This window comes from Babesia microti, chromosome I, assembly GCF_000691945.2.
Source record: "Babesia microti strain RI chromosome I, complete genome".
Lineage (NCBI taxonomy): Eukaryota > Apicomplexa > Aconoidasida > Piroplasmida > Babesiidae > Babesia > Babesia microti.
In genome coordinates, this window is record NC_027205.1 from 816,451 (window position 1) to 830,799 (window position 14,349).

Below are 14,349 nucleotides of genomic sequence, written 5' to 3' on the forward strand. Positions count from 1 at the left end.
GATACATACTATATTAATGTGTGGCACGGCATTACTCATTGTATCTACTCATCTGCATTTTAGTTGTAAGTTTTTATCATAATTATTATGACAATGAATCAATACGTCACACAACATTTGCTCCTTTTATCTATATCTACGATTAGTTACTTGCGGTACCTTTTCCCCAGTAAATGCTTTGACAACATATATTTTAATGGAATGGCTCTTAAGAGACTTAATGGAAATTCATTAGAGTCTAGAAGACTGTTAGAACACATAGAACAAGGGCTTTTTGATGCTCTTGATAAGGTCAGCCAGTACATTCATTAGGATTTTGTCAAATCAATCATCTTTTATTTATACCATGATAATGAAGTAATAGAGGTTTATACTATGAATATAATTAACTCTAATACTGTAGATGAAGGGGTACATAATCACAAGGAAGAGATTAAAAATGGCTTCACTGACGTATACATTACTAATTTAGTTAATAAAATCATTGATAGTATTTTTGCAAAAGGCTCGTCGAGAATGGTGCTTAAAACATGGCAAAATAAATGAGTATAAGAGTGCCAATTATTGCTCAATAAAAGCAATACATAGCAATGACTCAATACCAACCTACATACCTCCAACATTTGATCCACCTACACGGCTAGAACACTTTACTAGTAATAAATATAAAGCGAATGATGAGATTTTTGAAGTAGTATACGAATCATTACCATTTAATACAGGTTGTAGTATACTAAAATTGAAATGTGAAAGGAGATTGTTGGAATAGTTACGCGTCAATGCTTACGGAAACCACCCCTAGATTTACTTAGCCCCCTCTTGAATTTATTCCTATGTAAATAATATTTCATACACATATGGTTGTGGTTTCTTAATTCCCTTCTTCTTAGGATCAAATCCACCCCTATTGGATACTAAATAACTATTGAATTACCTTTTTTTTCCATAATAGCTTTTGGAAAAAAGTTGGTTATAGGTAGTTGTTGGCGAGTGTCGATATGTAACTGTGTTAATTATTTATAACAAATAGTTTGGATACTTGATGAAAATAATTATCATAAATATTGTATATTTGCATACCATAGTATTTGGCGTAAACGTCCTGGCGTTAAACCCCTCATTAAGTTTGACAGAGAAGAAGTAATTGTTTACAGGACCCAAAATCTCTTCAACACTTCCAATCTCTTGCTTGTTTGCCAAGAAAACTTTTCCATTGAAATATGGAACATGTGTCTTAATGATCGACTTAACAACCAATTCTGATTCGCAAGCATGCATTACAGTCCCAACTTCTAAAAGTTAATTGTAATTTACCTATAATATTAAAACTGTTAACAGATGCTAAATTAATGAATTCTTACCCTTAGATAAAGCTCCCTTGAAAACTGACATTTTACAGAATATTATTCCATGTATTTATAATATAGGATACAGCGCCACATAAACATGTTTTACGAATATGTTTATGTGTGATGAGATTAGTTAAAACTAGTAATGCAACTGGATGGATTCTAAAACATATCAATGATAGATATGTAAAACAAGCACAGTTGGTACAATCAAATCTGATTTAGGATAATTACAGAAGCCGTGCCGCTTACAAATTAATTGAATTGGATGACAAATATTTATTCATCAGGAAACATCAAACAATTGTTGAGTTTGGATGTTTTCCTGGAGGATGGTCACAAGTTTTAATTGATAAATCATATGCATCTGTTTCCGATTCCCTAGTCATCGGACTAGACAAACTTACTATTGAACCGGTATAACAATCTACATCCAGTTACAACATTATAAATTTGTCCAGGGAGATATAATGGATGATAACACTGTGCTAAAACTTAAAGATTTGCTAGGGAATCGCAAAGCTGGCTTGGTAACTTACGAAGTTACCTAGGTTTTGTCAGATTTGAGCGACGCTACAATTGGCGTAAAGATCGATGATCATTTAAACAGTGTAGAGTTGGCAATGAGAGCTGCAAAAGTTATGGAGCAGATTATCGCAATTGATGGTTGGTTTGTCGTCAAAATTTTTATGGGATCGCAACTAGAAAATTATAAGATATATATGCGCACACTATTTAAACAAGTGTATAGCTGTAAGCCTAGGTATTTAAAATAGTTATACAGCGCTTCGCGGAGTAGCAGCCCAGAAATGTATTTTGTTTGCAAAGGATTCAAGGGCGCCAGAAATATTTCTCAGGAAATCGACACGCATCTATATAACAAGTGCGGTCTATCATGAAATTTTGAGTCCCTCGTAACTGTACGATAAAAAACATTTTTTCTAATAAAAAAATTGCAAACAAAAAAATCCACTCTATAATTTATTGCAAGAATATGTCATAGAATTCATGATACAATATGTTGTCTTATATAAATTAATTATACAAAAATGTTTATTGGAAGATTTTAATATGCCCAGACCTTATATCTCCACCTACTGGCATTAAATAAACATCTATAGTAAATTCATCAGTCACGGGAAAGTCTTTGAAATAGATAAGGGAAATGTCTTTGGAAATAATGACTTTAGTATTGGAAAAGTCTATCTGCTCCTTTGACTTATCATTAGGGTTGTTGTAAGTGAAATTCAAATTCTGTAGATTTTTTCCGTAAATTTTATTCGCAGTAGCAAAAACAAGTTTCGACAAATTTTCAGGGTCAACTGCCGGCTCAGACTTTTGTATCCTCAAAACATCATATAGATAGCTAGGTAAAACAGGGGATACGTTGTCATTTTCATCAGCAGAGTATACCTTATATTCTTCCCCTGTCTTATCTTTGATTACATTCAAAAATTGGTAAATGGAATTAAGAATTTGTCCGGTAATAACAGGTTTGAAGTCTTTGCTAGTACCTAATGTTATGTGTGGGCATGTATTTTCTTCGATAATCAGTCCATTTCTAATATTTTCTAGAAAATCTACCATATCATTATTATCAAGTTCGAATGATCCATTGGCATCAGTAACAAATTCAGCATTGGGGAATGATACAAATTCATTAATTATATCAACAGTTAAACCCATCACAATCCCTGGGACATAAAGTAAATAGCCACATTTGAAACTAGCTTTCCCATTAGTAATGATATCATTTGGAGGGTTTTTGCACATCGCAAATATCCCCCCTTCATTTGGCTTTTCAGTGACCTCATACAAATAATACAAACTTTTAACACTATCTTGGTATGAACTACTGTGTGCTATTGCGTCGAAAAAAAATTTGAAAAGTATGCAATGCTCAGATTTGTTCAAACGAATGATTCCGTCATCTTCCCTTGGTGTTTGTACAAATTTAATATCACCCAAATTGGAAAAATGAGGGATCCACTTAGAAATCAGGTTATTAATTCTGCTTAATAGCCGAATCTTTTCCCAATGTGGTATGCTTAGTGACAATCCCGCAAAATTGGGATGTGTGTGAGCAGTTTCATCGGTAAATCTGCAACCAGTACTTAGAAGAGTATACTCTTCATCAACGTTTATCTGATTGTTTTGGTTAACGAACTCCATAACTGATTTCGAAATTGTGTGATGCATACCCCCATATAATATGACGCCACAATTAAGAACTAATAGTTTGTTTCATCTTGCATATTAATTACATTTTTTTTACACATATAAATACGATATAATGCAATATAATTGCGATGTATTTTAAAATTATCCCTGTGTCTTCTATATCTACTTAATATATAAAAATTATTGGATATTATCATTTCAAGTTGATGAATTCTTTAAATAATGAGTTTAAATGCGTGTTAATGTTTTACAATGAGTTAGATTATCACCTTTCACTAAATCTAGCTCTTAAACTCCTAGAAAAATTAGATTCTCACATTGTTGAGTGTGATATCTATGACAAATTGAATATTATCATCTCTAGGATATTATTTCTTCAGGGAAAATATAAAGAATCAATAAATTATGTTAATAATTGCAGTGAAAGTGAACAATCATTGTTGCTGCGAGCTAAAATTTCCAGCAGTTACAATTGTTACTTGTGCAAAAATACCTATTACAGATTATTATTCTACAATGATAAATACCTACCACAATTCATTAATTATTGTCTGGATGAAGTGGATTTAGGATTGCTATACATTTTATCAGTTTACGAACCAATTCCTGCAAATAAGATCACTAGCAAATTGACTGATTTTGTTAATTGTTGGGACAACACAATCAACCTTCCGTTTTACAAAGACATACTGCACAATTACACGCATTTGCATCGACTTGTTGACATAGAATCATACCAGGCGGTTAATTTTGATTTCCAATATGTCAACGATCTGAATTCAATAATTTCTGATCATTATGGGACTAAGACTCATAAATTGAGTTTTAGCACTGAGAATCCTATTAATGTTATTAAGGAATTCACTGACTTTATTGTTAAACAAGGTTTGGATGTCAATGTTGAATTTAAGCTCAAAACAAAATTTTCAGTTGATCTTAATAGTAGACCCCTTGAAGAATCTAAATCAAATAGGGGATCAAGGGAATCATTTAGAAGGCAGAAGACCATTGAATCTACGCATTGGCATACTTCCATGCCTTTAAAATTGTTTAATTCTCTGAGTAAACTTGTTTCACATGGTGATAATCCTAAGGATACATTTGATTCCTTATATCATAAAGAAGATGAGGCGGCTTTACAAAACGATTATAATGTGGTTACATTGAATAGCATTGTTTTTAAAATATTTAAAAAGTCTGATTTAGCAGGTTTCATTGCATTCAAGTTGTTCATCAATTTATTGTTCCGTTATAATTATAATGGCTTATTATGTACCAACAATGAGGTTGAGTTAATTATCGCATTAATTTCACTTTATAAATTGTTGAACCAATGGATTAATACTACTGTTTCATTATTCTCACACCCTTTACTGAACTGTATTTACATGGAAAATTCACATGTCCCATCTTTCGTTGAATTGCTGTGGAATAAGTTTCACAAAATTGACATTTTTAAGTTTATGATGATAATTATCAAGGCATTATCACTTCAAAAAATTGGTTATCCCCTTCCCATGTCTGAGATTTTATTAGTTTGCAGTTTTATTGTCAAAAATACTTTGCCTATGCGCTCACTCATTGCTACTGAATTGAATTCATTTGTCATTATTGTACACAAATGGAGTGAATTATTGCAAAAGCGATTAATTTATAATGGATTTTATTACTTTAAAACTCCACTAACGATAAATAATGATTACTACTTCATCGATAACTCTAGATTACTCGACTATTTCATGCGTACACACATTCCCGTTCTCTGTTTGGATAAAATATCTCCTTCGTTTATGGACAAAATATCCAAATTATATGGTTCTAGACGTAGCTATAATGGAATTAAATGCAAATATTACATCAAATTACTGCGCTGTTTATCACATCAATTTAAATTATGTTCAATGGAAAAATTTATAAATGATGACATTCATCAGTTACTATCTGTCGCTAATTCCATATTAGATAAATCAGTACATTACTTAATTGTTAACAAGTTTATACCAAAATATGGATCTGATTTGCTGGTATCATGTCTGGATATATTTAATAATTTAGCTATATTATTGGTTGAAAACCAACTTAGGACGCATGATTCATTTAACAATCTTAATTGGATGAATAATAAGGAACATTATTCTGTTGATGTGAGAATGGGTGGAATTTCTGTAATTGTTATATCTAATTTAATATTCAAATTGTTTATTTTGGTTGAGCAATTCAATTTTAACCATGCTGTAACGAATGTTATTGATCAATTACAAAAAATGATATTACTATCGGCATTATTAATACACTATGAATTGTTCAATCTGCTGTACATCAAGCGTCATCATATATCGCCTAAACTCGATTTTGAACAGTCACACATGGTCACGACTCTACTATCAATGTTGATAATCTCAGCTCTTATAAAATCAGGATTCCTTGTCGATAATCTTATTAATATTTTAGGAGTACTATTACAAGTAGATCATGTATACCGGGAATTGCTTGATGATAGTGTTGAAATGAAGTATTTTTCGGATAACTTACAATCTTTGTCGTTCAAATGGGGGTTTTATGACACAACTCCAAATCTATTTAGTTATCCCACATCACACAGGGTTATCCACTTACCAACGTACATTATCAGTGTATGTACTTCTTTATTTAATACTCGTTTGATTACCAGCTATTGTGCTGAATTACAATTGTCTGAAACGAGCCCTTACACAAGTAGTACTAACATTTGCAAAAGACTTGATGAGGCTAAGGAAATAGAATTGGACAATTGGATATCGATTTCATTTGCCCAAACGTATGCAGTAAACATTTATATTGGCATTCCTTCCCCTTTTGACAAGGTAAGGGAAAAGATCAAGAGATATGACAAATCTGCCAACATTTCTTTCTTCAAAATGGATATTCGTTCCTGTGTAATGGCTGTTCACATCCACAGGTATTTAAATGGAATGGAAATGATTGGAACTGATCTGTTATCATTGAATTCTTGTGATTATATTGCATCACATGACGACTCAACTCTTGAGAATCGCGATTTAATTGTTTCACTTTGTGAAACAATAGACTCTTCTGTTATTACGCATGGACCTGACAATGTTATGTTTTATAAATCGTTACGGATACCTTATTTGAATTTGCTCTTGGGTACTAAGCTTGATGACCCTATTTATCCATTTGAAAAGTTACTTTTCAATGTAAATTCTATGGTATTCTCATAATAATTTAGAATATTACTGAGTTGTTGGCGTTGAGTTACAAAGCTCTTACTGCATTGCCTATGAGGTTAGAAATTATTTTATTTAGTCATGATGCCATTTTTGCCAATATCATATTGAGGATTAAGAAATGTTCACTCTCTGTGCATAGCTTCAATGAGAATACGTGTGATGGTGAGGTGGATATTGACCAGAAATTCAATATTGGCACTTTACATACTGATGATAATGAGACATTTAGCAATTTATTTAAATTGCTCCAACAAGAGATCTGTAAATATTCATCAAACAATCGCATTATTGGTTATAGAGAACTGTCTAATGATCAAGATATGATTCTGGGAAGGGAATTCACAATTCACAGACTTGAAAAATGCTATATATTGTACATTGCACTGGGAATAATACATAAAATATTTTTAGGCGACCAAATTAACATTTGCCTATTGTACGCACTCAATATTTTGACTTTAGTTTCTGCCAATGGCAATGTGCCAGTGAAAGGACATTCCATTTCTAACCCTAACTTTGTAACATCAATACTCAGTTCAATTGGCAGAATAAAATGGAATATTGATAAAATCCTTGAAAATTACGATACTTTAACTGCAATTTCAACATTGTTACTTGTGGGTAAACTTTTTTGTCGAGTATACGATTACTTGCATCTTGAATCAATGATAAAAATTGCAATGTCATTATACATTAAGGGATTAGAAATTGCAGCAAATGTTACATTTATGACAAATAATGCTGTAACAAGGGGTAAACGAGATGAAAATTATTTTAATGATTTATTAACTTTGTTAGAATGTAAAACTGGAGATATATATCACATACTCCAATATTGCTATTCTAAATGTTTGAAGTTGATGTTTAAGCATCCATTTTTAGCCATTAGTAATGTTGAAGATATTGTTAGAGTTATAATTGATAACAATGCAAAATATTGCAACATGGCAAATTACGTCGCAATACATGCTATCAAATACAATAACAATATTGTCAGCTCATTACAAGTTAGCAATCTGTTACAATCGATTTCAGCAAATTACAATATTGTCATTGATTTTGACGTATTTGGTTATGGATTAATCAAAAATTCCACCAACAGTGATACACAACATTTGATTAATTCACTGAAAGTGCTATCTTCGCTACTTGTAAATTACATTAATTCGGCTTTGGAATCAGTCGAAACTAAATTTATCAAGCATGTAAATGAATTTTCCACTTTAATTTGTGATTATATCAATAAGATGCCAGATGAATCACATATATTCAATACCACAATAAAGGGCAGCTTGGCCAGTTTAGGCAAGGGTAGATGGATTGTAACAGGCTACCATTGTATTAGCAATTTGTGTAATATAAATCTGACTATAGAATCTATTACAACGATTTTAAGTAAAATTGCAAAGAAGCACTATAACTCACATTATGATATAGATAAACTAGTACCAATCAACGATCAGATGACAGATAGCTTGGAATTATTAATTAATAAATGCCCGGATACATTGTCACTACCACTTACATATAACCATTTTTTATCTAAATCAGATTGCGAGAATCTGATAGAATTGATAAACACTGAAAATGAAGATAAAAGCATGTTTTCAAGATATACTGTTGACACAGCCACTATTGACATTAAGTTAATCAAAAATTTGAAGTTATTACTCGCAGTAATTACAAAAATTGACATAATAAATAAATCAAAAGCCTATGAACGATTGTGTAATGCATTTATTAATGGTTGCCAAAAAATACTCTACTGCCAGCCACCAATAGATACAACACAGGAATCCAATTCAGTGTTATACAAATTTGTTAGAATTGAAATTAGAGATGGTGTGACAGTGTTTGCCAGTGACAGATGGGCAAAGCAGCAACGATTAAATTCCTTTAGGCAGGCCACATCGGCCCTCTCATCCGCCACAACTCCTCCCCACACTGTATAATTAGTTGCTATTTACCTAGTGTACTTTGGGAATATTTTTAAATATCTCATATATTGTTTGATTGATAGCTACATTATCAATATAATTTACATAAAACACTATAATTGCACTTGAGTTTTAAATATTTTATATCGTTTATGACATGGAAGTTGACCTGCTAAACCCCGATCCCAAAGAGGAGGCTAAGCTTCACAAGCTTAAACGGCTGGTTCAAAATCCAAATTCGTTTTTTATGGATGTAAGATGCCCTGGATGTTTAACGATCACAACGGTATTCAGCCATGCACAGACTGTCGTTCTGTGTGGAAGGTATGTGCCCTATTATTTAGTTGCCATGTAGTACTCTCCCAGCCTACTGGTGGAAGATGCAGGTTGACCAAGGGCTGTTCCTTCCGTAGGAAAGTGGAGTAGATACTTAATACATCAACATACTTGTCAAAACACTGCTAGTATTAGATGTATAAGAAAGACTGAACGATTTTTTTATTTTAATAATTTTTTTTCTTACAAGTATTGGAAAATCCATATTTTTACTCTGCTAATAGACTACTTTAACCATGTGCAAGGGATCACTCCCCATATAATTTCATTTATCACTTATAATTATTATATGATATAGCATACAGATATTTATGCAATGGCCACACCTTCGCGTAATGAATTGTTTGAGGAGATAGAAAAGTATAAATCGTTGATTAAATGTATTTAGACTGATTATTTAGCAGCTGAGAATAAGATTAAGGCTCTGGAGGAAGAGAACAAGATGTTAAATGCGTCTGCTGGTGATTTTATCACAGATAAAGTAGCAGATTTATCTTACACAATAGCAAAACAAGCGGGAACCTTTTTGGATAATATTCTTTCCATCAATTGACTCGTTTACTAAATTGTAACATATCATTATTTGTAGTTAATATTTAATAATCAATATTATTAAATAATTAATATTAATAATTTTTATATAATTGATTATTAAAAATAATAAAATTTGGTCTTTCGAGACTAAAACTCCCTAATAATGTTGTATACGATTTTTTTAGTCAGAATTACAATATATAACATAAATGTTATTGCTACAGGGCAAAATTTTGTAACCCTTCCTGTATAGCTAAGGCACCAGCTTTGGCATAAATCTCGAGAACCATCTTACTGCTGGTATGTCTCATTATGGCTTGGGTAACTGGTATAGGTACTGGGGGATTTGAAGTAGCAGCGAGGGTGGCAAATGAATGGCGAAGTAAATATGGAAAAATACGTCTCTCTACACCATCCGATGTTATATCTACATGAGCCCTTTTTGCTGCACCCATGAGGGCGGTTTTGAAGGAAACTAGATGAAACTTGTATTACCCATTTGCTTCTTAGGATTCCTTGGTGCCTTAAATAATAAACCTGTTTTTGGTTGTCTATTATATCTCCACCTACATGATACAATGTGTTACCATTTAAGCGTCTCACGAAATGCCAAATCTGTAAAAGGAATTGACACAGCTGATGCTTTGGTTTTACTCCCTCTAACATATAACATTTTGCGTTCAAAATCAATATCTGGCCATTTTATAGACAATACTTCACTGGGCCTTAATCCCATACCAATTCCCAACGCAAACATGGCTCTGTGTTTCTTGTCGGTATTCAGTAAAAGCCTCTTAGCCTATATGAACATAGTTATACTTCATTTACAGTGAATGGGATGATTTGCCTGGATCTGGTAGTGGCTCCCCTAATTTTACGGAGATTTAGTATTGAATCAAGGTATCCACAGTAGTGAGCATATTTAAAAGCATTTATAAAAGTCATTTGGTGTAACTGCTGTGTCCGAGCCGTACATTTCCGTTTCCTCATTTGCCTATATGGATTGCTGCATACGATAGGTAATCTTCCCAGGTCTTTACATCAATTTGTGCCATAGGTATATGACCCAAAGCTTTGTTTATTAGCTTCCAAAAACCCGATTCCACGCGAAAAGTGTTACGTGACACATCGCTTTGGCGACGGGGCAAATAAATTTCGTTTACAAAATTGCTCAATGTAATTCCTTTTTGATTGCAAGGTGTTCCACATTCAATACAAAATTTAGCATCTAAATATGATTAAAGCTTTACCGGTAAGAAGATCTATTTTACAATTAATACACTTATCAAACAATTTTAAACTATTTCTGTTGAAATAATTTAAGTTATTAGGAGATATAAACGTTGAATAAGCAATAAAAACAGCATTTGCTGACCATTTAGTAGTTATTGAGCATATGTGTATAATAAAAGCGTCAATTAGGAGTTGCGATATAGCAATTAACATTGTAATTGATTATTAGCGTGATTAATATAAATTTATCAATGTGTTTTTTATAGAAATGATAAGATGTTCCATTGATATTGAATATATGGTAGCACCATGCTATATGTCCATAAGGTGTACTTTAATCATCATATATTTACATTGTAGTGTTAGAAGTATTTCCTATTGATATTTTGTATTATTATATTTAAAATTAAAACTCACTATCTACGCTGATTATTTGTATCTTATTATTATTTATTGGAATTTATTATATATTCAAGCAAAATTTAATACTTCTGCCACCTCATCAAATTATTTATCGAAGTCTTTAGATTCCAATTAATGGAACAACACACACCATCAATATTTACTAGATAACCCCTACCAATATATTAATTAATAATTAGTATTAATATAGTGACTATTTAACTATTGAAAACTGATAATTCACCTTACTTTATATCCAGCGATATAAAATGTAAAAGGAAATAATGAGGTAGTTTTTTTACAACAAATCAATTAATTATGCTGTGATTATCTCATTCTGCCAAAAAGTTTGCCCATAAAGCTAGTTTTCTTTGGTGGTTCCTCAGTGACTTTTTCTTTTTTTGGCGGTTCCTCCGTGACCTTTTCTTTCTTAGGTTTCACTTCCTCAGTCTTATGAGGAGCAGGCGCATTTTGCTCTTGCTTTGAAGGTTTAGCAGCCTTTGTTTTTGGCAGCTCCTCCGTTGGCTGTTCATGCCTTTTCTGCTCTGAATCATTTTTAAGTTGCTCTGGCACTTTTTGTGACTGTTCAGCAATTTTTTTTGGACGTTCAGCCGCTTTAACAGTTTGTTCTTGTTTTTTCGCTTGATTATCTGACACTGTCTTAGTTAGCGTTTTATCCTGTTGGTGTGCGGGTTTTTTATCATATTTACCCTGTATAGCTTGTATTGTAGACACTGGGGCCACGGGCTGTTTGCCTTTTCTGGCTTTCATTTTTGCATCCTTTATTGCCTAGATAAAAATGATTTTTACCTTATCAGACGTATTGTTGTGAGCTAATCGCCTAGACTTTAACTCTTCAAGTGTAAGGCCAACAATTGCCTTTTGAAATCTTGCAGTCTTTTTAGTGCGTCTACGTTGTATAGTGCTTGACTGCATTTTTTTATTAGCCCTGCGCCAACTTTGGGTCCACCTTAGTTTGATGGGTTTGATCTTCTTGTGACCCAATGCGGATGTTTTAGAGTTCAGGAAGAAGTAAACTTTGCCATCACGCGAAGCAAATTTTGTCCCACGCCCAGGGTACATACGGTACTCCGAGAAGGAACAAATATCCACCTTAACAGTTGTAGTTAAAGTACTCATAACAAATGCTCATCCCCACACAACACTACACATCACCAGCGTACCCCTATACCAAGCATACAACATTATATTAAACTTCTATCATCATTAATTTAAATATTCAATAAATATTATATTTAACGCTTATTTCAACAAATTCATTCCTGTATACTTATTATTTTTTTCTTGGACTTTAAATATTTTATACACGATTGTATGAGTGACATCAATTATATATTTGGTTCACTAAGATTCCTAAAATTATTACTAAACCATATATTTAACTGTCATAATAATTAACTATATAAATAACACTATACCGATATTTCCATCTGGGTTTGTCTATTAACTATTCCTAATTTGCCTCCAATTCACTACATTATATTTGGATGCATTAATAACTTAGCATAATCACTCTTTACAGATATTAATAACAATTACTTTAACAATGCAAACTAATATTCATGCTAAATATCTATGAATCAGTTAATTACAGTAATTTTATAATTTACAAATGCTAATGCTCAAATAAGTTTCATTTAAAATGTTTACAAACAATCCGCTACTTAATGTACCTTATGAATGACTGCAGCACTGAGTGATACGGCATAATGAATTGGAAAGGCTTTATAGCTTCCACGTCATATTTATTTTCGACCCAATTATTCACACATTTTACTTTATTTTCATTTCCTCCACATATATTATCATAACTCTTCATGCTTCCATTTTTAAATTTATCACGCTTACATATTGTAGGTGTGCTACCATTTTGAATCGTTTTATTTTTAATTTTTTGGAAATTCAGATTTATAGACTTCTGTATCAGACTTTCAATAGCATTGTTATCAGTGTTTTCGCTAGAGACATCGCTAAAATGGTCCCCGTTGTTATTGTTGTAGCAACAATTTTCTTCAATTTTCATTTTGTTAACCTTCTGGCTTATGTTCTCCATTTCTTTAATTGAATTCGCCCTCATAAGTTTTTGGCAAGGATAAAACAAGTCGACTTTATTGGGCTTAGATGGAATAAGTTTATAACCATCAAGCCTGATATCAGCCTTCTTCTGAGGAATTTTAGATACTGTATTATAATGTTCAATGTTATAAGTAGAAACAACACCAAATTTTTCACAGTTAATGCGAAACATGTCTTCAGGCTTCCATTTGCCCTTGCCTAAATTCATATCAATATCCGATTTAGTACTTTTACTGCATTTGTCAATAGTTTCATTATTATTGTGGGTTTGTTTATATCTCGACTTTTGTCTGTATTTGTTTATAAAAGACACGAGATCAGGAATAAATTCAGTGACATTAAATGTTTTGATGATGTTGTTATTCTTTTTGCGTAGCAAACTAATGCTAACCCAGCGGCATTCACTAATCTCATTTACCAACAATGGTTTGTGATTAACAAGTTCATTAACATTAAAAACAATAAAAAGTTTTACAGATCTACCGTTAAGAAATAGTTCCAAATAGCACTTTGGATCGATAAGCTTTGATACATCTATTCCAGTTTCCTCACGGATTTCGCGTATGGCACACTTTGTATCATCCTCCTGTTCATCTGCTTTTCCACGGGGAAATGTCCATTGTAAACTATCGAAACCCCTTACTAACAACACCTTGTCCAATCTTTTATTAATTAATATCCCGCCCCTTACTGGAATCTTGCTTCGATACTGCCTCCAATCATTTTCAACTTGTTTCAAATTTACCTTCCCTATGACTGCTCTAATCAACTCACAGTCAATAGAAACTAATCTGATGAATGATTTTAATGAGTAATTAGCGAGTAAGCAGGGATACTTTTGAAGCCAGTGATCTATATACCACCACCAAGCTTCTTGGATGTGAAAACAGAGACGAACAGGATTGTGATACTCTTCCTCAGGAATATTGACTAAAAATCTACCATAACAATCCAATAATGCACGTTCCAACAGTGCTGGATCACTAGAACGTGATTTCAACTCATCCAATACCATAGACGTAAGTACTAAGGGCACTACAATGCCACAGT

At 32.5% G+C, this 14,349-nt stretch overlaps 9 protein-coding genes across 9 annotated transcripts; 4 read left to right on the top strand and 5 right to left on the bottom strand.

Moving 5' to 3' along the window:
* On the top strand, positions 376-769 carry BMR1_01G02230 (hypothetical protein; the record flags this gene model as incomplete). Its single annotated transcript, XM_021482874.1, is given in 2 exon segments — positions 376-453; positions 473-769. The coding sequence occupies 2 exon segments, from the start codon at positions 376-378 to the stop codon at positions 767-769; spliced, it is 375 nt and encodes a 124-aa protein (XP_021337465.1).
* On the bottom strand, positions 777-1,392 carry BMR1_01G02235 (GAR1, NOLA1, H/ACA ribonucleoprotein complex subunit 1; the record flags this gene model as incomplete). Its single annotated transcript, XM_021482875.1, has 6 exons — positions 777-831; positions 854-914; positions 935-1,004; positions 1,081-1,292; positions 1,315-1,341; positions 1,362-1,392. The coding sequence occupies 6 exons, from the start codon at positions 1,390-1,392 to the stop codon at positions 777-779; spliced, it is 456 nt and encodes a 151-aa protein (XP_021337466.1).
* An 80-nt stretch (positions 1,393-1,472) lies between these two features.
* BMR1_01G02240 (rlmE, rrmJ, ftsJ, ribosomal RNA large subunit methyltransferase E) lies at positions 1,473-2,248 on the top strand (the record flags this gene model as incomplete). Its single annotated transcript, XM_012792062.1, has 5 exons — positions 1,473-1,553; positions 1,575-1,766; positions 1,787-1,879; positions 1,901-2,112; positions 2,134-2,248. The coding sequence occupies 5 exons, from the start codon at positions 1,473-1,475 to the stop codon at positions 2,246-2,248; spliced, it is 693 nt and encodes a 230-aa protein (XP_012647516.1).
* BMR1_01G02245 (hypothetical protein) lies at positions 2,403-3,548 on the bottom strand (the record flags this gene model as incomplete). Its single annotated transcript, XM_012792063.1, has 1 exon — positions 2,403-3,548. One exon carries the CDS (start codon positions 3,546-3,548, stop codon positions 2,403-2,405), a length of 1,146 nt encoding a protein of 381 aa, XP_012647517.1.
* Positions 3,737-8,712, top strand: BMR1_01G02246 (hypothetical protein; the record flags this gene model as incomplete). The annotated part of the gene is made up of 3 exons (XM_021482876.1): positions 3,737-6,739; positions 6,760-6,815; positions 6,837-8,712. The coding sequence occupies 3 exons, from the start codon at positions 3,737-3,739 to the stop codon at positions 8,710-8,712; spliced, it is 4,935 nt and encodes a 1,644-aa protein (XP_021337467.1).
* A 142-nt stretch (positions 8,713-8,854) lies between these two features.
* On the top strand, positions 8,855-9,123 carry BMR1_01G02260 (small subunit ribosomal protein S27e; the record flags this gene model as incomplete). Its single annotated transcript, XM_012792066.1, has 2 exons — positions 8,855-9,021; positions 9,042-9,123. 2 exons carry the CDS (start codon positions 8,855-8,857, stop codon positions 9,121-9,123), a joined length of 249 nt encoding a protein of 82 aa, XP_012647520.1.
* Positions 9,786-11,013, bottom strand: BMR1_01G02265 (tyrosine recombinase (INT); the record flags this gene model as incomplete). The annotated part of the gene is made up of 6 exons (XM_012792067.1): positions 9,786-10,042; positions 10,063-10,133; positions 10,155-10,366; positions 10,387-10,561; positions 10,582-10,795; positions 10,818-11,013. The coding sequence occupies 6 exons, from the start codon at positions 11,011-11,013 to the stop codon at positions 9,786-9,788; spliced, it is 1,125 nt and encodes a 374-aa protein (XP_012647521.1).
* BMR1_01G02266 (60S ribosomal protein L24) lies at positions 11,530-12,342 on the bottom strand (the record flags this gene model as incomplete). Its single annotated transcript, XM_021482877.1, has 2 exons — positions 11,530-11,991; positions 12,013-12,342. 2 exons carry the CDS (start codon positions 12,340-12,342, stop codon positions 11,530-11,532), a joined length of 792 nt encoding a protein of 263 aa, XP_021337468.1.
* On the bottom strand, positions 12,884-14,314 carry BMR1_01G02280 (mRNA-decapping enzyme subunit 2; the record flags this gene model as incomplete). Its single annotated transcript, XM_012792070.1, has 1 exon — positions 12,884-14,314. The coding sequence occupies one exon, from the start codon at positions 14,312-14,314 to the stop codon at positions 12,884-12,886; it is 1,431 nt and encodes a 476-aa protein (XP_012647524.1).
* Between the last annotated feature and the right edge of the window lie 35 nt (positions 14,315-14,349).